This window comes from Haliotis cracherodii, unplaced genomic scaffold, assembly GCF_022045235.1.
Source record: "Haliotis cracherodii isolate W230 unplaced genomic scaffold, xgHalCrac1.p SCAF_5, whole genome shotgun sequence".
Classification (NCBI taxonomy): domain Eukaryota; kingdom Metazoa; phylum Mollusca; class Gastropoda; order Lepetellida; family Haliotidae; genus Haliotis; species Haliotis cracherodii.
In genome coordinates this window covers 62,448,267-62,471,483 of record NW_027266308.1, presented here as the reverse complement: position 1 = coordinate 62,471,483, position 23,217 = coordinate 62,448,267, and the positions used below count along the sequence as shown (strand labels likewise).

Below are 23,217 nucleotides of genomic sequence, written 5' to 3'. Positions count from 1 at the left end.
CAATTTCATATTTTCTTGGTATAAATTCTGCCCTCAGAATCTGGTAACATGTTATTATTGGAATAAAATGGTACTCATCTTCAACATAATTGTATTTACAAGCTTTGCAAACTTGTTCCACTTTTAGTTCCATTATGTGTCGACCAGATTCGATCTGAAGACGATGGGAACTACACCGTAATCTAGCCAGAGCATGTTGACATTTCTCTTGTGGTAACATAGTAAGATATTTCAAGGCCAAATCTTTGCTTATACAACGAATAGTTATATGATTTTAAGCTTTCTGTAAGAGTTGCATGCCAGTCTTGTTCATAGGAAGATTTTAATCTACATAGAAATTCATTTATAAACATGGGGATATTTTTTTGATTATCCCCGGCCGCGTTGTGGAAGGGGGATATAGGAATGGGTGCTGTCCGTCCGTCCAAATGTTCCGTTTCATTTCCGGAGCAGAACTGAAAAACTGAGAGATATCTTTGCCAAATTTGGCACATAGATAGGTCTAGTGGTGAACTGGTGCCTTTTGATAGTTCGGGATTTTTAAGAATTATTTTTCGAGTTTCCATGGCAACAACTATGACTTAGGCTGAAAATGGTAGTAGTGCTCCTTTCCTGAGCAGATCTTAAACACTGTACAATATTTCTTGCCTTGCACACAACCGACATGTCATACTGGCAGGGAATTTGAGTATTTCATGATTGTTGAGGTGGCCGTGAATATATTGTTCAAAATGTACACCTGTTTCTTTGAGGAAGGAGAATGTCACCTGCGTTATTGTTGATTATGTGTTTGTTGAGTAACACCGCACTCACCAATATTATATGAGGGCAGCCTGTGACAATCGATTCTTGACCAGACAAACAAAAAGCACCCTCAGTCTGGCAATTTTAGGGTAGAAGTTTACACTGGCAAATATGCACTGGATTAAATTCATGAGAGAATTTAAAAGCATGGTCAAAACAAGATCAAACTCTTAAGATATGGCAAATAAAAGGAACATATATGTTAAGCACCGCAACTTACTACACAAGTATGAATTTATTTACATTTTGCGCAAAAGTGGCTGAGTGATGGCCATAATAGGTATTTGAATATGGCTGTCATGGTGACCACATTGAAAATCCGATTTGAACCTCTTGAAAAAATTAGCACATTTCAGCTTCATTGGTCCAGTGGTTTCTGAGATAATGCTTATAATGCACGCCAGACAACCCGACCATGAGAAAAGGCTCACTTGACTATCAGCCAGATGCGCTAAAAATAACTTTCAGACGTTGTTTTGTACAAGAATTTATTTACATTAATTTACTGGTGATGTAGTAATGTTTCATGATATTCTTACAATGACATCTATTCAGTGACACACATATTACTCTCATACATCTGAAGACATAACAATCACTTCATAAATAATGTCTTTACTAACTTCAAGTCATTTTCACAATACCGTATTCGACGTAATAAAAGCCCCGCTCTAATAAGCGCCCATGGCGATATTTGCTAATATATTGGCTAGTGAACAATCCCAATTAGCACCACTTTCGATTGTTAAATGTAAACAAGACTTATTTATTTGTGTATAATACGTGTGTTATATGCATCCTTAATTATGGGAAATTAAAATCTGGAAAAACATATCTGTCGGATATTTACATTTCAGGCTGTCAGCATAAACCACAAATTTTTCGATCTTTCACTTGTTTTTCACTAAAATAATATTCTAATAAGAGCCCCCTATTTCTAATTTTGAGAGCGCCCTGGGCGCTTATTATGTGGAGTACGGCAGTTAAACCCTGATGATCAACATTACTCCATTTTCATTTTCAAAGTTGACAAAGAAATGCATTATTTTTTAAAGTTATGTAATGTTTAGTGACTGATAGGTATTTCAGAAGAGTGAGTGAGTATGGCCTTACACTGCTTTTAGCAATATTCCAGAACTATGTGTGGTGGGAAACACCAGATATGGGCCTCAAACATGCTACCCATGATGGAAATCCATTTACCATTATGCTCCCCACCCCTATTTCAGAAGAAAAACATTACATTCAGATTGATGTAGATAAATGTGGGTCAAGTGGCTCATCACCTGGGAAAATGATAGACTGAAAAGACATGTACAATATATTTCTCGGACATTCAGTGCCGGTTTGGTTTTTTTTTGTAACGTGGCCCAACTGGCAATCTGAGTCACTACTACTTGAGATGTAATTCCATGAATTATTTACAAAGAGGCTTGTCTGGTCCAGTGATCTTTATCTGCATGAAATGTACATGAAGTCTCTTGGTTCTCTGGTTCCTTGAACTTCATCAGAACACAAGAGCTCCAGCTGCCCCAACAGAAGCCATCTCCGACTCCATAACAGCTCATCTTGTCATTACGGCTTTGCAATGCTTGTTGTGTTTCTGGAAAAAACAAAAGGGATAACTATTAAAAGAAAATGTTAAATGGAGAATCGAGAATGATAATTAAAGTATCAATGATCCAACAATGCAAAAGAAATGTTAAGTGTAGTACATCAAACTGCAGGTCACTTCCTACTGGGTCATGAACAAATATAAGGGAACTTAAAAACAAAAACATTTGTTGATGTGTTTATAAATATCATATCAACAAAGCATAGAGTGAAATCTTGGTACCTTTTGAGTTCACTACTTCAACAATGTGTTTCTACTTTACTGTACACACCAAAACCTTGATCCCCCTTAACAACCATAACTGTTGCCTTTTATATCCATAATGATCACCCCTTTATAACCATAACCACTTCATTATAACATGACCCTTTGTAATCATAACTGCTTCCTTTTATATCCATGATCACCCCTTTATAACCATAACCACTTCATAATATAATGACCCTTTGTAAACATGACACCTGCCCCTTTATGATCATAATTGCTTCCTTTTATATCCATGATAATCACCCCTTTATAACCATAACCACTTCATTATAACATGACCCTTTGTAAACAGGATAACTGCTTCTTTATAACCATACCTGAACCACTTTACAACCACAACAGCTCCCTCTTATAATCATAATCGCAACTTTATAACATGTCTCTTTAAAACCATAACTGCTCCCTTTTATAAAAATAATTGCTCCTGAATCATATAATTTAGATAAGAAAACATTAAGTAGGATGGGAATGGCTGCCACTTTGTAATATTGAATACAACATCTTTATTTGTTCATAAATCATAAACCACGGATTGAGGCAAATGGAAGCAAACATTTAATCTCAGAGTGCAGGAAAAGCCGTTTTAGTGGTGAGGAGTTTTTCAGAGCCACGTTAGGTTCAGCTTCAGCCACTTGACTTAGCATCCTCCACCATTTAGCTGTAGGCCAGTTTATCGTGAGAAGGGCCAGTAACTTTTATAAGGAGCAAGCCCTGCTGGCTAAATACAAATTTGTTGTTTAATTTGTGCCGACAGGGGGAGATTTTTGTCCTGCAGTGATGCCAAGCTACTTACGCTGTGAATCCCTTGTTGCCACTGAGCACCACAAACGGGGACTTCTCGGCTTTCTGTTTCTCCTGCAGCAGGGACAGGGTGTTGAGGGGCGTGTCGGTGGAGCTCATCATCTTCATCAGCTGTGAAAAACAAGGAACATTTCCGTACTCCACACATGTCAATAAGACACAATCACCAGCATTCATTTCACTTCCATATATACATAAAGATGCTAGTTACCTTGCTATGATACATGAATATGACAATTTCAAACAAACCAAATCATCTACAGACCAGCCATCTACATTGTATTCAAGAAGGGATTGACAAGAGGAACAAAGTAGAGATACCGTAATAGAAGCAGAAGTGTTTCTCGGACCTGAAGAGGATTTTATGTTCTGGCGGTAAATTTTTCATGATTGAAGTAGAACCACAGGCTCTTGGGTGTGATATTCACTATTATACCACTAGGGTGCTCTATGTCACTGTTTCACTACATCCATTGTGTCGTTATTCTTCTAAGACCCAAAGACGCACAATGCGCTGAGGTCGGACGATTCGATTCGGATGAGAGGCGAATGAGTCTCAGTTTGCGGTTTCTCATCACTGAATTAAGCGCAACCTCTTCATGGCCCTATGTAAGTTAGCCTAACCATTAGACAGAATATTTTGTCTTGTGATCCAGATTAAATCTACACTGGTTTTGAATTCAAGTTACATGATCTAGTAATGTTAAGCTTTGTATAAATCAGGATGGTTAGTGAGTGAGGTTGGTTTACGCTGCTTTGAACAGTGTTTAAGTTATATCACTGAAGTGATGCAGGTCTAAATGTTTGCCACTTTGGTGAAACACACGAGCACGGACTGATGTTGCCTAACCTAGAAACAGAATCACGTGAATCCAGGATTTGAATCCTTGATCACATAGGCTTCTGGCAAGCCTAAGGTATGCAACTCTGCATGTGATGTCTAGTGAGTTTCTAGAGAGGACAGAGCATCATGATTCTAACTGGCAGAGTTTTTTGGCTGTAATATCTCTGATTTGTATCCATGGTAACAGTATCCTCTAATCAGCAAGACACTGACCTGTTCTTCCTCCAGCTTCTTCATCCTCTTCTCCTGCTTCTTCTTCCCGGACCCCTTCCCGTGGAAGCGATGCGACAGCTGCCTGAAGGCTTCCTTGGGGTTGAGACACCGTCCAGACTCGTCCACATACTCCAGCTTCACATCAGGTTTATAGCCGTCCTTGTCACGGAAATCGGAGATCACACCACCGCCGTAACGGTCCCTCTTGCGATACTTCTCATCAAGATCACTAACAATGTGGAAAAGGAATTCAATATCAGTGAAAAAGTAATATCAACCATCATCGTAACTGCACGTCTCTGTGTTTGTGTGAACACTGCAGAAACAATACTGATTAAATATAGACAATTTTGAAGTGACCAGTAATTGAAAGTCCTCAGACCTTTGTTTGGTTGTTTTACGCCGCACTCAGAATATTCCAGCTATATGACAGCTGTCTGTAAATAATCGAGTCTTGACCAGAAAATTCAGTGATTGATATCACGAGCATCGATCCACGCAATTGGGATCAATGACATGCATCAACCAAGTCAGCAAGCCTGACCACCCGATCCCGTTAGTCGCCTAACGACAAGCAAAGTCGCCTTTTATGGCAGCATGGGTTGCTGAAGACCTATTCTACCCCGGAATCTTCACAGGTCCCTCAGATCTTTGTTTAGCGTAAGCAAGAACTGAGAACTGATTTTAATGAGATTGGAAATAAACACAGACCAAATGACATTCAATTATTTTCAGCATTAAAATAATTTGACTTCAGGAAGTTAGAACCACAAGTGTTCCAGCAGGTATTTATCTAGGATTCCAAAGTAATTTGGGATTGATTTATGCATCTTAAAACTGGGATTATTTTAAAGTTCCTTTTTACTTAAATCCTGTGGCCTTTTAACATTGTATATAACATCACATTCAATAGTTTACCACTAAGCATGAAAGCCTATTCTTCTTCATTCGCCCTGATATCAGTGAAACACAAGTCAACCAAATTAGTCATCACGTTAGACATAACTATATCAACATGATTTTGGAACGTTTTAATTCCAATTTTGAAATATTTACTGACATTTGCTGCAGAGTTGGGGAAAAACCCGGACCCATGAGTAGGTCTAAATAAATCACTGACCAGTAATCTGTGTTGCAAACATACTCCGCTACCATATTTGCTCTTGAAAAGGCCAGGAATTTCTCCCCCCCCTACACACTGATACAGCTATATCCCCATACTTACTCGTATCTCTTGTCTTCAATGGAGTAGTACATGGCTCCCAGGTTGCTGTGCTCCGGGGCACTCACATTCTTAATGATCTCCTTCTCCAGGTAACCTGTCCACAGAGCCACACAATGTACACCCAGCAGGGCCTCTCAATAGAGTTGGGGCTTACATCACTTTGAACAGTATTTCTGTTCTGTTACATTGTGTCACCTTAGTGTCGGGGGTAAACTTAAGTGATGCAGGACTTCAACATTTTTCACTTTCACAAGCAGGGCACGGTATTGACAAACCATGGATCTGGGTAAATCTAGTCTTCAAACCCACATCATTCAGCAGGCAATAAAACTTAGAAACTAAGAGGGTGGTTCTTTTGAAAACAACGAAAACATTGACAGGTCCTATGAAACAAGTACAAAATGGATAATAATTACTTTAAAAACACCAGCAATAGTTACAGTTACTCTAAAATACATAAATGCTGCTGTTAACACTGGACAATGACAACATTGCCTTTCAAATATTTTATTTCAAGTTATCATTATTTCTTGGTCAACAGAATTTGTAAACCAATTTTTCTAAAAACTGTGGGCTTGAATAACAATAACACAATAAACATGCACACCTTTCTTCATGGCCAGGGCCAGGGCTGCTCCGACTCCATCAGTCACGATAGGCTCCTCTTCCAGCACTGCCTGTTCTTCTCCCTGTTAATAAACAGGATCAACGAATCATTGCAAGTCTTATGACACCGGCATACAACAGTAAAATCAGTTACTAAGTGATTTCATTTGTTTGTTGTTTAACGCCACACACAAACAATATTCAAGCTATAAATAATCAAGTCTGGACTAGAGTGAGTGAGTGAGTGAGTATGTTTTTACGCCGCTTTTAGCAATATTCCAGCAATATCACGGCGGGGGACACCAGAAATGGGCTTCACACATTGTACCCATGTCGGGAATCGAACCCGGGTCTTCGGCGTGACGAGCGAACGCTTTAACCACTAGGCTACCCGACCGCCCCAGTCTGGACTAGAAAATTCAGTGATCAATATTACAAGCAACCTTCTCCATCAAGTTGCCTCTTACAACCAGCATAGGCTGATGGTAACCTAGTCTATCCCAGAATCCCCAAGAGGAAGTAACTAAATGTGAGGATCTTTATCATTTATCATATACAAGATTCTGAACGTGTCAGACTTATTCTGATCCTGTTTCTCTGACTTACCGTAATATCCACTGGCTGTGTGTCGATGTCGACCTCATTCCAGCCACTGGCAGCCTCCTCGATCTCCTCCTGGCGACGCTTCTGCTCCATCAGTTCAAGTTCAACATCCTAAAACACATTACATCAAAGATAGCTTAGTCAAATTCCAATCAGACAGCCGAAAAACTATCACAAGCTTTCATAATGAATGACACAATGGATGACCATGACCTTCTGTATCATCCAATCACAGTGGAGGACCTTAACCTTCTGTATCATCCAATCACAATGGAGGACCATGACCTTCTATGTCATCCAATCTCAATGGAGGGCCATGACCTTCTATGTCATCCAATCTCAATGGAGGGCCATGACCTTCTATGTCATCCAATCACAATGGAGGACCATGACCTTCTGTGTCATCCAATCACAATGGAGGACCATGACCTTCTATGTCATCCAATCACAATGGAGGACCATGACCTTCTATGTCATCCAATCACAATGGAGGACCATGACCTTCTGTGTTATCCAATCACAATAGATGACCATGACCTTCTGTGTTATCCAATTACAATGGGTGACCATGACTTCTGTGTCATCCAATCACAATGGAGGTATATCACAGTCTGCGACTTTAGCCACTTCTACAAAGCCAGAGTATAGTAAATTTCAGATCAGTCTAATAAGCGTAGCTAATAACAGACCATGTGACAACACTAACATGTGGAAAAAATGATGAGAGTCAAGTTCAGGCCCGAAGACACAAATGTGTTTGGCACTTATTGTAGTTGAGAAAAACAACCAATAGATCTGTTTAGGTTCTAGCAAAACCAATTCCCCAAAGGACTGTTTGTAATAAATAAAAAAAATAAACCAATTTGTTCTTAGCAATAAGGATAAGCAGCTTTTCTTGTGATGTTAAACAAGAGTGAAAAGCAAAGACAGGCCAGCCTAGAACCGAGTGAGATAACATATTAAACTTACCATGATTTCCTCTCTGTCCTCCTCCCGGTTCCCAGACAAACCGTAGGTCGGTATTTCTCCCAGGTTACGACAAAACTCGGATATGGAATTCAGCACAATCTGTGATCCCTGGGCATTCTCGTCTGTTTCTTGATTCTTTAGCGACATGACTCTCTCCACAACCTGAAACAAACCCCATTCCTTTACTGCCATCCATTGTGTGAGTGGGTTACTGCTTCTTACAGTGGTACAAATAAATAGCCTTGCTTCTAAGGCACTGCTGCATCATCAGGAAGTCTGTTTCGTCTTTATTTAAAAAAACTGAAGTTTCTATGGAATGATAAGAAAACATTGTATCTCTCATAGGTTCAATTCAAGGCACCAGTAGCGTGAATTGTGGTTACTGTTATCAGTTCACACACTCGGCAAAATTATTATACACAATGTTGAATGAAATCTTGCATAAAAATAATATAATAGATTACAAACACAATGAGGCAAAGTGATCATGCAAACATGTACACACTGGCTATTGAAGCACAGTTAGAGCACAATAGAGTGCCTGAAGAGTTACCATGGTGACCACCACCAGCCGCTTCAAAATTCATGAAGAGGCAAATTTGTCAGGATTTTTCAGATCAAGGGATACATTTATGTAGGGAGGAATTTTCATGAAATCATCAACTGCAATTCCCAGAATTCTTATCCAAAAAATGCCTTTTCGTAAGCATGCTCAAGTCAGTAAAGAGATTTAACAGTCACAATGAGAAATATTTTAGAGAAAGTATAAGACATGACAAAGGGCAGTAAGCAATTCCCCCAAATGAGACATTATCACAGTACCTGTTCTGAGACACGGGGTGCCTTCTTGAGTTTCAATTTCCTGGCCTTACTGAGAGCTGAGTGCAGCTCATTCTCCACTTCATCATCATCCACGGGCACACCAGTCAGGTCCTCATCTGGGCCCATATCTGCTAAAATACTCCATATATACACCAGTCATATATATACCAGAACAAATATCCTCCAGCTTCTATCATATCAATATCTGACATGAGGACAATCATATCATCACCTGATTAGGGCCAAAACGTAGCCCTGAAACACTGTTTCCAATAAAGAAGTTGTCATTGTCATGCTTACTTCCAACTTCTAAATGCCAATTGGGATTGAGTGGACAGACTCGCTGACTTGTTCGATGCATGTCATCGATCCCAATTGCGTGGATTGATGCTCATGATATCAATCATTGGATTGTCTGGTCCAGACTCGATTATTTACAGACCACTGTCATATAGCTGGAATATTGCTGAGTATGTCATTCACACAAAGTTCAGTCAATTTTCTCTTATTTTTTTAAATAATTCGGGACTAAGTTGCTACAAATAAATATTTAACCTCGAAGCAAAGCGAAATGTTATTTATTGCACTGAAAATAGACACGGGGAAACCCTGATGGTAACAGACAAGCTGACTTCGTTTGAAAACTACACTGATATGAATATCGCCAACAACAAAGATTGATAAGATACTTTATATGCTGGTCCAAAGGGACTGGCAGTCACATGAATTACCAGTCCAAGCCTGATCTTTCCATTAAACAGGAACACTGTCAACAGTATGGCAGATGATGGGGAATATACAATAGAACAGATCCAGCCTTTATGAAAAGTTGGTTGGTTTCTAATGGTCCAGTAGACTGATAGTGTTACAGAAGAGGCACAACATTGTGAACACAATAACTGACCTTCCATATCTTCCTCGGCCTTGATTCTGACAGCACTCAGTACACTTGCATCAAGCGTAATTCGACTACTAGGCGCAGCTTCGGTCTCTGTCTTCACTTCAGGTTCAGTCTTGATGCCGTGACCGTAGTCTATCACATTCGGGTCCCCATGACCATAATCAATGACCTCTGGTGCCTGACCGCCTCCCTCGTCCTGCTCCATGTCCTCAGGGGGCGCCACCACATGACCCCGGCCTCGAGACCTGCAACAAAGGGAAGGTTGGAACTGAGACGCTGCACTACAATTATCATCCCTTTCCATGAACACCATGTCATGACTTTGACCTTTTTGTTGCTTTTTCATTTTGATTCAATGCCCATCTTAAGTTTCACATAAAAGACTCGAAAACAACACACATATGTATCAAATGTATCATAGATGGACTACCTTCGAGTCTAACGCTGATATTGTAATTTGTGCTGTGTATGAAATTGAGTTATCGAGGATGGTTTTGAGCTTCTTTTAGTAACGTACGAGGACAGAAATGCCAACCCGAAATGAAATTTTAGAGTAATCAGTGGAATCAAAAAGACAAATGTCATGCAAAAATGAGAAATGTCAACAGTACTTGTGTCTCTTTGTCTGTAAAGATGGGTCGATAAAATGTGTACAGTGTTTAACCAACCAATCATAGATCTTGAATTACTGAGTAAAGGATATTTCAACATCATTTGAATTGAAAGCATGGCTCTGATTGGTCAGAAGAGTTTCTGTACAATATTAGTTGCCAACCGATCTCAAGAGGTATATTGTGCGTTGATCCCGTGTGTGATCCTACACACTGACATAAAAACTCGGAGCAGACGATGCAAATGAACCTAGCGACTGCCCTTTACCCAGTGCATTCAGATAAATAACTGTTCATTTCAACTCAACGATACTTATTCGAGATATGGAAGTTATCTCCGATGTGTTCTGACCGATTTCCAAGTGGGCTACATGGAAAATAAATTGCCCGCTCCTTAACCAATCAGAAGCAAAGATTTTAATTTAAGGTGAGATAATGCTTCATGTCACCTGTGCATATTTAATGAATAGATAAATAATTTGTTAAAAATATGACAAAAATCGTAATCTGCTGGAGGGCAAGCGTAAAGCATAATTTAGCTCAAAATCTTAACAATTATGCCCAAACTCTAATGGTTGACATCTCCAAGTAATGGCTTTAGATGGCACATAACCAAAGTGCTCACCTTGACCCGTAGTCTTCTCTTTTGACCTGGTCCTCGGCCATAGTGAGCAGGTCATCCGCCTTCAGGGATGTTTTCTTCCTGATCTTCCTCACCTTCTTCTTGACCTTCTTGAACTTGGCAGCCTGAACATAGATTGAAGGTCACTGTTATTACAGGACTTTGTCTTCCACAACAACATACACCTTGATGATGTCATGCATCCACACTGTTGGGGCAATCAGTCAATAATGCCATAACTGCCCAAGTCTAGTCTAGAAGTACAACTTTTGGAGGGAATTTTGCAAGACAGAATGTTGCTTAACGCCACAGTCAGCATAATTCCAGCTATATCACAGTGGCTTGTGAATAGCCAAATCTACGTCAGACAAACCAGTGACCAAAACAATGAGCACCAATCCAAACCATCAGGTCACAATGACACACAATCAACCAAGTCACCAAGCCTAACCACCTGGTTGGATCTTACAACTATTACCGATACATGGGAAAGTGGGGACCTAATTTCCAAAGTGATCTGCACAAAAAATTCCTTAATATAACAAAAAATATATATCATCACTCCTAAAGGGCTCAACATAATATCCAAAAACGAAAATATGCCTTAGATCGTACCTTCCGCTATTGACTTCAATTCAACTAACTTTCATAAATCTTTGTCAAAATCAGAAGTTAACACATAGTAATATAACGATGAGTTTAGCATGTTTAGCAATACGTTCTGAATGAAATGACCATAATAACACATGTTTTGATTGGCTGGTTCAATTACAGTTTTTACGGTCTCATATCCCTGTGGCCATTAGCTTGTCATGCCGTCGTAGAAACAAAAGCAAACGAAACAACAAAGTTTATTGAATTTTACCCTGAAACTATGGAAAACTGTTTCCCCTGAAACTATGGAAAACTGTTTCCCCTGAAACTATGGAAAACTGTTTCCCCTGACACTATGGAAAACTGATGGTCTGAACCTGGCTGCAGATGATGAAGAGGCCAGGAAAGCCACTGATAAGGATGGGTCCATTCAAGAATCAGAGGAATCTGGTGACAGTACTGCAGTCACTGAAATTCTCTTAGTTTTATGTCTTTATTTCAAAAATATTTACATGTCCTGCTTTCATCCCCAATTCTTAGAAAGATAAAGGTCATTGGGCCAGAGTTTTCCAGTTTCTGAAATGAACACTGTCAAACCTCACAGGACTCCCATCCAGACACAGGATGAGAGTCATAGGAGCTGGCTCAAGCTCATCATGATAGCCACGATACAACGATTATTGCATACCTTTGTCAAAAACAAATGTAATTCAGGGCTGAAAGTTTTCTGCTGAAGACAAGCAAGACTTTCTTACCACAGGAATAAAATGTTTTATATTTCCGAGCTTCATATGCAGCATGGAACTACTGTTATAAGAAAGTTGTGCATTTGATACTTACTGCTTCCTCTGCGGTGTAGTATTCACTGGCCAAAGTAAGAGCTGGCATCGATAATGTTTGCTGAAAGAGAAAGAAGGATGATTACCACCTATGCTCCGTTGCTAAATATGGTTAATGGTAATAAGCCAAATTACCACATCTGGGCTCTTCAAACAGTATTATTACAATAGACTTTTCATAAGCCATGATGAAAGTTACTACTTACCCCTTGCTGTCTGAGCTCAGTACGTATCCTCTCCATTTCTCGATCTTCATCTGCATCATACTTGCCACCCGAACCTGCCACCATGCAACAGAGTGAGTAAGTTGGGATAAAGACTTTGTGTGAGTGAGTATGGTTTTACACCACTCTTAGCTCTATTCCAGCAATATCATGGCAGGGGACACGAGAAATGAGCTTCACACATTGTACCTGCGCGGGGAATTGAACCCAGGCCTACAACATGATGAGCCGATGCGTAAACCTCTTGGCTATCCCACCGTACCCAACACGGTTGTGAATAGTATTTCAGCTATATCATGGGTATGGTGCTGACAAACAGAACAATAGTCAGGGTGAATCTGGGATTCCAACCCATTATCATGGGATCCTGGCACATCTAAGGGACATAACTGTGCATCCCACATCAGAACTATCATCATGATCTTCATAGTACCATGAAGAACGTAGAAATACTTCAGTAGTTTATATTTTCTTGCTAGATATTTCTTATAACATTTCAAACAATACCCCAGTGACTAGGTTGTTTGTGTTGATATCATATGATGAGACATGAGATCTGCTGATATGTGCAAAGGTATAGTGAGTGAGTGAGTGAGTTTAGTTTAATGCAGTATTGCAGTTATATCACTGCGTGTCAGCTAAATGTGGGAGGAAAGCCCGAAGTGATGCAGGTCTCAGATGTTTACCCTTTTTGTGAAACCCATGAGCACAGGTACTGTGCTGAGAAACCTAGAAACATAATCAGGGCGAACCAGGATATGAACCCAAAATAGCAGGTTTCTGAAGAGCCAAAGGGACACAACTCTGCACACTGAATTGCAGCGCCTTAAATGACTATCACTGTAATTCAGTGAGTGATAATGGTTTTATGCCGCTTTTAGCAATATTCCAGCAATATCACGGCGGGAACACCAGAAATGGGCTTCACACATTGTACCCATGTCGGGAATTGAACCCGGGTCTTCGGCGTGACGAGCGAATGCTTTAACCACTAGGCTACCCGACCGTCCCCTGTAATTCAGACCTTGACATTAATTCACCTGACAGATACAACCCATAGTTCCTCATAGTTTGTAAGATATTGTCTGTATAACTTTACTAAACAATTGGCACGAAAAGTACTCATGATTTGTTCAGAATGCATAGGCTCCAATCCAAGCCAGAGAAATGAAAAGAGGAAAGAAATAACTAAATATCAATACAAGACTATTTATACCGAACTACACGTACCCAGCGTGAAGGACTTCTTGACCTTTTGATTTCCATCAATATCTTCATCGTACTTGTCAAGGATGTTATTGGGCTTCAGCTGTAACACAAGTTATCACAGTAACAGCAGCACCCACTCATGACAATAACATTATGTAGCATGTTTCCTACATTGGTATATCATGTCCAGTGGAATCCCACTTAGGCTAAAATGAATAATAGTCTTGGTTCACAATCACCGCCCGCATCATCAGAAAGTCAGCCGCACAGTTCCCTTTATTTCCATTTTCAAAAGAAATATCAACAAATCCTGATACTTGAAAACATTGCGATCCAACAAAGCATTCAGTTACTTCCCTTTACAAGCGCATTTCATGTTATGGTAATGTAGGCAATAGGAGTTTGTATGCTTGTTTATGTAGGGGGGTCTTTCCCAGGTTGATGGTACACAACTGTTTATTTGGTTACTCACAAGTTTGAACAAGAAAAAAACCAAAAAAAACACTGCCCGTCCTCACTATATTTTCATAAGTCATTGCCTGAGAACCACTTCTTTTATTTTTTTATACATTATCTGGAACCAACATACCTGAAACCTCAGCTACCAGGTGATATTTACGTGAAAAGGAATAAATACTAAATAAAATGCTTCTTTTATCTGGAAATGCAGTTTCTGGAACTGGACACTGATTGTCATTACCAGCAGTGCAAAATACACACTATTGCCTCAGACTAACCTCACAGCGACCCCGCTTGACACTGATTGTTTGCAATTCATCAACATTAAAGGAGTGAGTATCATGTGATCACCGAGTTATTGATAAGTTATGTCTTGATCACTAGTTTGGCAGTTATTGTCATTTGACATTGAGGTGAGACTATGCATTTAACAAAAAGAGTTTTTATGCTTCAGTAGAATTTGGGTAGGGGAGGTAACTCTGGTCAGTTTCACGGCATGTCAGCTTAATGTGGGAGGAAAGCCAAAGTGATGCAGGTCTCGGACGTTTACCACTTCGGTGAAACCCACGAGCACGGTATTGTGCTGACAAACCTAGAAACATAATTGGGACGAACCGGGATTCAAACCCACAATCATGGGTTTTTGGCGTGCCCAAGGGACGCAACTCTGCACAGCGAATCACGGCGCCTTAGACTACTGGGCCAACCGTGCCCCTTCTCCGGAATACACTTGAGAAAACTCACGTGTCTGGTTAAGCAATGTTTGACTGTACATGGTTATTTCCAACAGAAAATCCCTGACATAATCTGCTCTCTTTGGGTTGTCAAGCATAGTATACAGAAAAAAATGAGAAGAAACTTGGCCTTGCAATACAATTCACTAAACATGCAACATGAGTGTATTTAGGTACTTCCTAAGCAAAAGCAGAAATATCTATCAAGTAGTGTTGTTTCATGTGGTAACTCGTGTTGTGAAGGCGTCTGTGGTCACATGATGTCAAAAGTGATGGACTGCGACTGTTACATCACTACACATAATGTCAACAGTGGTTGCCATGGTTACGGCTATGAAATCAAATTTATGTGTGGATATTTCATAACTAGCTTCAACCATATGGAGGATAAACATACAAGTGCCTTGTGGACGTGTTTGTTGAACATTCAAGTGACTCGGTGCAAGTGTGGGTTGAACATACAAGTGACTCGGTGCAAGTGTGGGTTGAACATACAAGTGACTCGGTGCAAGTGTGGGTTGAACATTCAAGTGACTCGGTGCAAGTGTGGGTTGAACATACAAGTGACTCGGTGCAAGTGTGGGTTGAACATTCAAGTGACTCGGTGCAAGTGTGGGTTGAACATACAAGTGACTCGGTGCAAGTGTGGGTTGAACATACAAGTGACTCGGTGCAAGTGTGGGTTGAACATACAAGTGACTCGGTGCAAGTGTGGGTTGAACATACAAGTGACTCGGTGCAAGTGTGGGTTGAACATACCATGCCATACTCGTCATACTCGGGCTCGTCATACGGCTTGTACTCGGGCTTCTTCTTCTTGTTGTCTACATTCTTCTCAGCAACCTCGTCATCCACCATGTTCACATTGATCAACACATCATCCTCATCCTGATCTAGAATACCTAGGTAGGAGCAAAAAAAAGGAATGTAATCATTGGTAGATTAGGCTAAAAAAATAATAGTCTTGGTTCTCGGGCACCAACCGCATCATCATAAAGTCTGCCGCATGTTTTGTTTTTATATCCATTTAAAAAAAAAATCCTTATGCTTAAACACAATGCACACTAAAAAATTGAAAATGGAAACAAAATCGAAACGTGCAATGAACTTTATGATGATGTGGGCAGTGCCTGAGAACCAAGACTTATATTTTTTTTAGCCTTAACTAAGATAGTCATAATAAATTATACTGTAACCAAATGCGATTTAGTACACTGAAAACCTGATTGACAAAAGTTGTAAGAAACAAGACAGGTATCCGTAAACATAATAAAAGATGAATGAATAAAAAATACAAGTTTACAAACACTAATAAAGAAGAAAAGAGACTTGACTCAAGCTGGTTCACCTGAAATATTGCTGTCGCAGGGTAATGTACTGTGGGTATTTGAAGCAGCTTGTACCATGGTGCCTGATCTGCTTACCTTTATCCTTGAGTGTCAGAATAACGCCACGACCATCAGTGAATTTATCCATCTGATGTTGGACTGTCAGCCCCTGCAGGTCCCGGGCTGTGTAATCCTACAATGGGAAAACCATCATTGATAATGGGAACAAACCAGACTTTAACTGTCATTTCCAGTAGATTTTAGTGTTAATATAGGGGCTTCATTCTCTGAACTACGAGACAGAAATACATTCTTGAAGACTCAAGACTTAATATGGTTTATTTGTTTAACACCAAACTCAGCAATATTCCGGCCATATGACAGTGGTCTGTAAATAATCGTGTCTGGACCAGACAACCAGTAATTGACATCATCGGCATGGGTCTACGCAATTGGGATATGATGACATGTATCAACCACCTCAGCAGCCTGACCACCTGACCCTGTAAGTCACCTCTAAAGACAAGCATAGTCGCCTTGGGTCAGATTTAATATGGTTGTCTGTTATGTAAACATTGCCGTTTGATAACACAATCAGCTTGCTATCTTATGACAAACCATCATTCTGTCATGCTGTACAAATCTATCTTGGACTACCAGTACAGACTTGAGACTTTTCACCAAAGACCCTGGATACTACTTGAAGAGAAACTGTTCCTACCTTCTTCTTGTCCTTGAACTCCTGATCCATGAGGTCACTGATGCCGAACTCCTCGTCCATCTCCTCCAGAAGCTTGGCCTGGATGCACAATAACATGGGGAATGTCAGCATTATCAACAAAGTTTTTTTCCCCATGCTTTGAGCCATAATCAGTCAATATCATAAACTGATATGAGCCTCACACATTTAACATGCCTCTCACATATGTAACATGCCCTCACACATGTAACATGCCCCTCACACATGTAACACGACCCTCAAACATGTAACACGCCTCTCACTCCTGTAACATGCCCCTCACATGTAACATGCCCCTCACACATGTAATATCATGCCCCTCACACAAGTAATATCATGCCCCTCACACATTCTCTGGACTCATGTAACATGCCCATCACTCATGTTACATGAACCTCACACGTGTAACACACCTCTCACACATGCAACATGCCTCACACATGTAACAAGCCCCTCACACATGTAACATGCTCTTCACACATGTAACATGCCCCTCTCACATGTAACATGCCTCACACATGTAACACGACCCTCACAAATGTAACATGCCCCCCACACATGTAACATGCCTCTGACACATGTAACATGCCTCTGACACATGTAACATGCCCCTCACACATGTAACATGCCTCTCACACATGTAACATGCCCCTCACACATGTAACATGCCCCTCACACATGTAACATGCTCTTCACACATGTAACATGCCCCTCTCACATGTAACATGCCTCACACATGTAACACGACCCTCTCACATGTAACATGACTCTTACACATGTAACATGCCTTTCACACGTGCAACATGCCCCTCACACATGTAACATGCCCCTCACAAATGTAACATGCCCCCCACACATGTAACATGCTTGTCACACATGTAACATGCCCCTCATACATGTAACACGCCCCTCACACATGTAACATGCCCCTCATACATGTAACACGCCCCTCACACATGTAACATGCCTCTCACACATGTAACATGCCCTCACACATGTAACACGCCCCTAACACATGTAACATGCCTCTCACACATGTAACATGCCCCTCACACATGTAACACGCCCCTCACACATGTAACACGCCCCTCACACATGTAACATGCCCCTCTCACATGTAACATGCCCCTCTCACATGTAACATGCCTCTCACACATGTAACATGCCCCTCACACATGTAACATGCCCCTCACACATGTAACATTCCTCTCACACATGTAACATGCCCCCCACACATGTAACATGCCCCCCACACATGTAACATGTTAACAAGATCAAGGATATACAGCCTCTACTGCACTTGATGTCATAAACTGTATCATGCTCTGCAGTTAGGTAACAGTGGTGATTATTATCACCATGACATTGTTTTGATGTGTACAATCACGCATTATATGGCGAGTAAAAAGTCACGATGCATCCCCCACTCCTAATGATGACACCAACAGAAGGTACTGTTTATCAGTAGCACTGTAAATATGTGAACAAGTTTAACTGAGTGACTGACTGTATTGATAATAGATTTATTTCATGATGAAGTTACACACCCTCTTTTCGGCCAACACTTTCTCCTTTTCCATTTTCCTGGACCGCTTGACCCACTTAGACATATCATTGGAGTCAGAATCACTGTCAGCAAGTGTCTTCACTTTGCTGAAAAAATCACAAAACAGTATATTTTGAAATAATGACAGTAAAACACGACCATGTTGACACATCAGAACAATATGTTACTCGTATCAATACTGTCAGAAACTGGCACTTGTCCTATAGTCTGAACCTAATTCCTCAGTGACTGAAGCATTCATATTACCAATAGGCCAAGCAGAAGGTTTTCGTCCACATAGGATAAGTACTAATGAGTCAATGAGAATGTATTCTTACTGCTGAAAAGCATACTTTCTAAAAACAGTTACCAATAACTTCATTACAATACCATACTCTGGAACCGACAAAAAATTGTTTGTTTGTTGTTTAACACTGCACCAAGACAATTCAGTGACATGAGCATTGATCTTTGCAATTCGGATTGATGACATGCATCAACCAAGTCAGTGATCCTGACCCCTCGATCCTGTCAGTTGCCTCTTACGACAAGCATGGGTCGCTGAAGACCAATTCTAACTCGGATCTTCACAGGGTCTCTAGGAAAATTACCGAAGCTTCTTGTTCATGAGTCGTTTCTGCTTTAGGACTGCCATTTTCTCCCGAAGAGCTTCTGTCTTCTTCTGCTCCCCCCAGTTGACAGGTGGAGCATGAACATCTTCCTTCTCCTTCGGCTTGTCACCATCCTCGCCACCTGCCGCTGGGAAACAAACCACATAATACAATAATTGTCACCGACTTCAGATCTGGTGGGTTAAAATTTATAGTCTACGTTTACATGTTTTACTGTTACCCATACTTGAAGGATGGAGTGCAATTATTTCTATACAGTTTACATCAGGTTGCAATGGTTTTTGAAACTGATTCTACACTGATCAACATAAACTGACATACCATTACTACTGGATCCTGGAACATCCAAGGGCTTTAACCCAAGCTTTGCCCGAATGCGACTGAAACAGAAAACATGAATCTAACATCCTGGAATTCATATAAAACACTGTAAAATATAATGTGCATATGATTTTATCACATATGCACAGTATCTGATTTAATCATATGCACAGGGGATCATCCTGATCACAGCTTAATGTTGGTGTTCCCTCCTGGTCTTCTATCTATGTGTATATATATTCAGAAGTCATTGAGGCTACCCGTTATTTTCCTTTGTAAAATCTGGAAAGGGAACATGTATTGCCCCAGATTGTTCTTGTTCTTGTTGTTTTATGCCATTCTCCGCAATATTCAAGACAATGGTCTGTAAAAAATTTAGCTTGGACTAGATAATCTAGTGATTGATACCATGAGCATCGATCCAAGCAATTGGGATTTGATGATATGAAAATAGCAAACAACCAAACCACCAAACCTGATGATCCATTCAGTATGTTTAGCCACCTCTTTCAGCAAGTATAGATTGCTGGGGACGTCTATTCTTACCTAGAACACCACCCTCAAACCCCCATGGGTCTATTGCTAGGGACCTCTATTCTTACATAGAACACCACTCTCCAACCCCCATGGGTCTATTGCTGGGGACCTCTATCCTTACATAGAACACCACCCTCCCACCCCCATGGGTCTATTGCTGGGGACCTCTATTCTTACATAGAACACCACTCTCCCACCCCCATGGGTCTATTGCTAGGGACCTCTATTCTTACATAGAACACCACTCTCCCACCCCCATGGGTCTATTGCTAGGGACCTCTATTCTTACATAGAACACCACTCTCCCACCCCCATGGGTCTATTGCTAGGGACCTCTATTCTTACATAGAACACCACCCTCCCACCCCCATGGGTCTATTGCTAGGGACCTCTATTCTTAAATAGAACACCACTCTCCCACCCCCATGGGTCTATTGCTAGGGACCTCTATTCTTACATAGAACACCACTCTCCCACCTCCAAGGGTCTATTGCTGGGGACCTCTATTCTTACATAGAACACCATTCTTACCTAGAACACCACCCTCCCACCACCATGGGTCTATTGCTGGGGACCTCTTTTCTTACCTAGAACACCACCCTCCCACCCTTCCATCCCCATGGATCTATTGCTGGGGACCTCTTTTCTTACCTAGAACACCACCCTCCCACCCTTCCATCCCCATGGATCTATTGCTGGGGACCTCTTTTCTTACCTAGAACACCACCCTCCCACCCTTCCATCCCCATGGATCTATTGCTGGGGACCTCTTTTCTTAACTAGAACACCACTCGCCCATCCCCATGGGTCTATTGCTAAGGACCTCTATTCTTACATAGAACACCACCACCCCCACCCCCATGGGTCTATTGCTAGGGACCTCTATTCTTACCTAGAACACCACCACCCCCACCCCCATGGGTCTATTGCTAGGGACCTCTATTCTTACCTAGAACACCACCCTCCCACCACCATGGGTCTATTGCCGGGGACCTCTATTCTAACCTAGAACACCACCCTCCCACCCTTCCATCCCCATGGGTCTATTGCTGGAGACCTCTTTTCTTACCTAGAACACCACCCTCCCACCCTTCCATCCCCATGGGTCTATTGCTGGGGACCTCTTTTCTTACCTAGAACACCACCCTCCCACCCCATGGGTCTATTGCTGGGGACCTCTATTCTTACATAGAACACCATCCTCCCATCCCCATGGATCTATTGCTGGGGACCTCTTTTCTTACCTAGAACACCACCGTCCCACCCCATGGGTCTATTGCTGGGGACCTCTATTCTTACCTAAAGCACCACCCTCCCTCCCTTCCATCCCCATGGGTCTATTGCTGGGGACCTCTTTTCTTACCTAGAACACCACCCTCCCACCCCCATGGGTCTATTGCTGGGGACCTCTATTTTTACCTAGAACACCATTCTTACCTAGAACACCACCCTCCCACCCCCATGGGTCTATTGCATGAGAGTAACACATAAAACTTACTTTGTTTCCTCAATACTGAGTGATGTTTCCCCACCACCAGAAACTGGTACTTCATGAACTGAAATGAAGCGAATAACAGATATTATAGTTGTATTCTGCCATCATGCACACAAAAGTATGGCTTCATAAACCAAGTTACTCAAATGATTCCAAAGGAGTAAGTTGGGTTCAACACCACTTTGAACAGTATTACAATCACATCAAAAGGGTCTGCAAACATTAAAGGCTAGACCAGACAAAAACAGTGGTTGATGAGCAACGTCCTATGGAGTACTGAAGACCATGATGACAATCATAAACGTAATGTGTTTGTTCTTTGGTTTTTTGTTTGTTTGTTTAACGCTGCACTCGGCAATATTCCAGCTATATGACGGCGGTCTGTAAATAACTGAGTCTGGACCAGACAATCCAGTGATTGATATCATGAGCATCGATCCACGCAATTGGGAGCGATGACATGCATGAACCAAGTTAGCAAGCCTGACCACCTGATCCCGTTAGTCGCCTCTTACGACAAGCATAGTCGCCTCTTACGACAAGCAGAGTCGCCTTTTATGCAAGTATGGGTTACTTAAGACCTAATTCTACCCCGGATCTTCACGGGTCTTGTCCTTTGGTAAACTGGTAATAACTAAAACATGTGCATGTTATATAAGTGCAATAATCTTGAATGTGACATTAACCCAATTTCACCTCACCTATTAGTTTTTGTCCTTTGGTAAACTAGTAATAACGAATAGGTAAGCTGAAATTGGGTTAAACGTCACATTCAAGATTATTGCGCTTACATAGAATGCACATGTAAGTGTGGCTGCATGTAATAGTCCAGATTAATGCTGATTTTATGGTGCAAGCCCACTGAGATACCATGCCGCATGTTAACATCAATACCCCACTCAGACACAGCACCAGCGTCACAGGCCTAGATATTTTAGGGGAGTTGGAAAACAATGAACTGGTGCTACAGATTAAAAACAGCCTACATACAATTATATTTCACTTACTCCTTTGGAGAGAATAAACCTGTCTAACAAGAGACTTATCTAGACCTCCTCAGAGGACGATCTTCAGCCCCAAGCGTGCAGCAAATGTCATCAAAAATTCCCAAATTAAAGGCCTCCCAATAATAACTAATTTTATGCCTTTGTGGAGATAACTTGTTTTTCACTGATAACAAGAGCAATCAATATGAAGAGGCTTAACGCTTTAATAGTTTCATATTATTGCACTGAATACAATCTCAAAATACAATGCTAAAATACCTTTGAATTTAAGACAATAACTTCAAAATAATACCCTCGGTCGGTAGAGTGTTAGGATATATACCTTCTGGAACAACTTGTTCAGCGCCGCGTGGTCTATCCTGCGGTTCCTCCTTTCCTCGTCTTTCTTCTCTGTCCTTTCGTCTGCTGCGCCTTTCCTTCGATCGTGACCGAGATCGACGCTTACGTTTATGCTTGTGTTCCCTTTCCTTATCCCTTTCCTTGTGTTTTTTCGACGACCCCATGATTAAGGTGTCTTTTAGGATTTAGACGTTGATGACAAACACCTACAATAACTCAGAAGTGTTAATGAAACCTTTACACCATACGATTGTTTACTGCGACAATTGCACGTCCACTAAAACCGGAAGTAGCAGATTCGAAGTGAATGT

At 41.1% G+C, this 23,217-nt stretch overlaps 1 protein-coding gene across 2 annotated transcripts; it reads right to left on the bottom strand.

Moving 5' to 3' along the window:
* Window positions 1-1,295: 1,295 nt before the first annotated feature.
* Window positions 1,296-23,194, bottom strand: LOC139442896 (U4/U6.U5 tri-snRNP-associated protein 1-like). 2 transcript variants are annotated; one of them, XM_071223803.1, is made up of 21 exons: window positions 22,890-23,194; window positions 21,564-21,621; window positions 19,529-19,587; window positions 19,187-19,334; window positions 18,577-18,682; window positions 17,012-17,089; window positions 16,387-16,483; window positions 15,722-15,864; window positions 13,791-13,869; window positions 12,543-12,616; window positions 12,338-12,397; window positions 10,907-11,028; window positions 9,674-9,915; window positions 8,770-8,900; window positions 7,948-8,109; window positions 6,982-7,089; window positions 6,377-6,458; window positions 5,770-5,863; window positions 4,545-4,773; window positions 3,480-3,598; window positions 1,296-2,407 (listed from the first exon to the last, which is right to left on the bottom strand). In XM_071223803.1, exons 1-21 carry the CDS (start codon window positions 23,068-23,070, stop codon window positions 2,380-2,382), a joined length of 2,400 nt encoding a protein of 799 aa, XP_071079904.1. In that variant the 5' UTR covers window positions 23,071-23,194; the 3' UTR covers window positions 1,296-2,379. The 2 variants fall into 2 exon arrangements, with proteins under 2 accessions (XP_071079904.1, XP_071079905.1); XM_071223804.1 differs by having other exon boundaries at window positions 8,770-8,897.
* Between the last annotated feature and the right edge of the window lie 23 nt (window positions 23,195-23,217).

What these genes read in the sequence shown, in the direction of transcription:
- LOC139442896 (XM_071223803.1), bottom strand. Translation starts at nt 23,070, where the DNA reads ATGGGGTCGTCGAAAAAACACAAGGAAAGGGATAAGGAAAGGGAACAC. An exon ending in AGAGAAGACTACGGGTCAAG is followed by an intron (nt 9,916 to 10,906) that starts GTGAGCACTTTG and finishes CCTTTGTTGCAG; the next exon opens with GTCTCGAGGCCGGGGTCATG. An exon ending in GGCCGAGGAAGATATGGAAG is followed by an intron (nt 8,901 to 9,673) that starts GTCAGTTATTGT and finishes GGAGTATTTTAG; the next exon opens with CAGATATGGGCCCAGATGAG.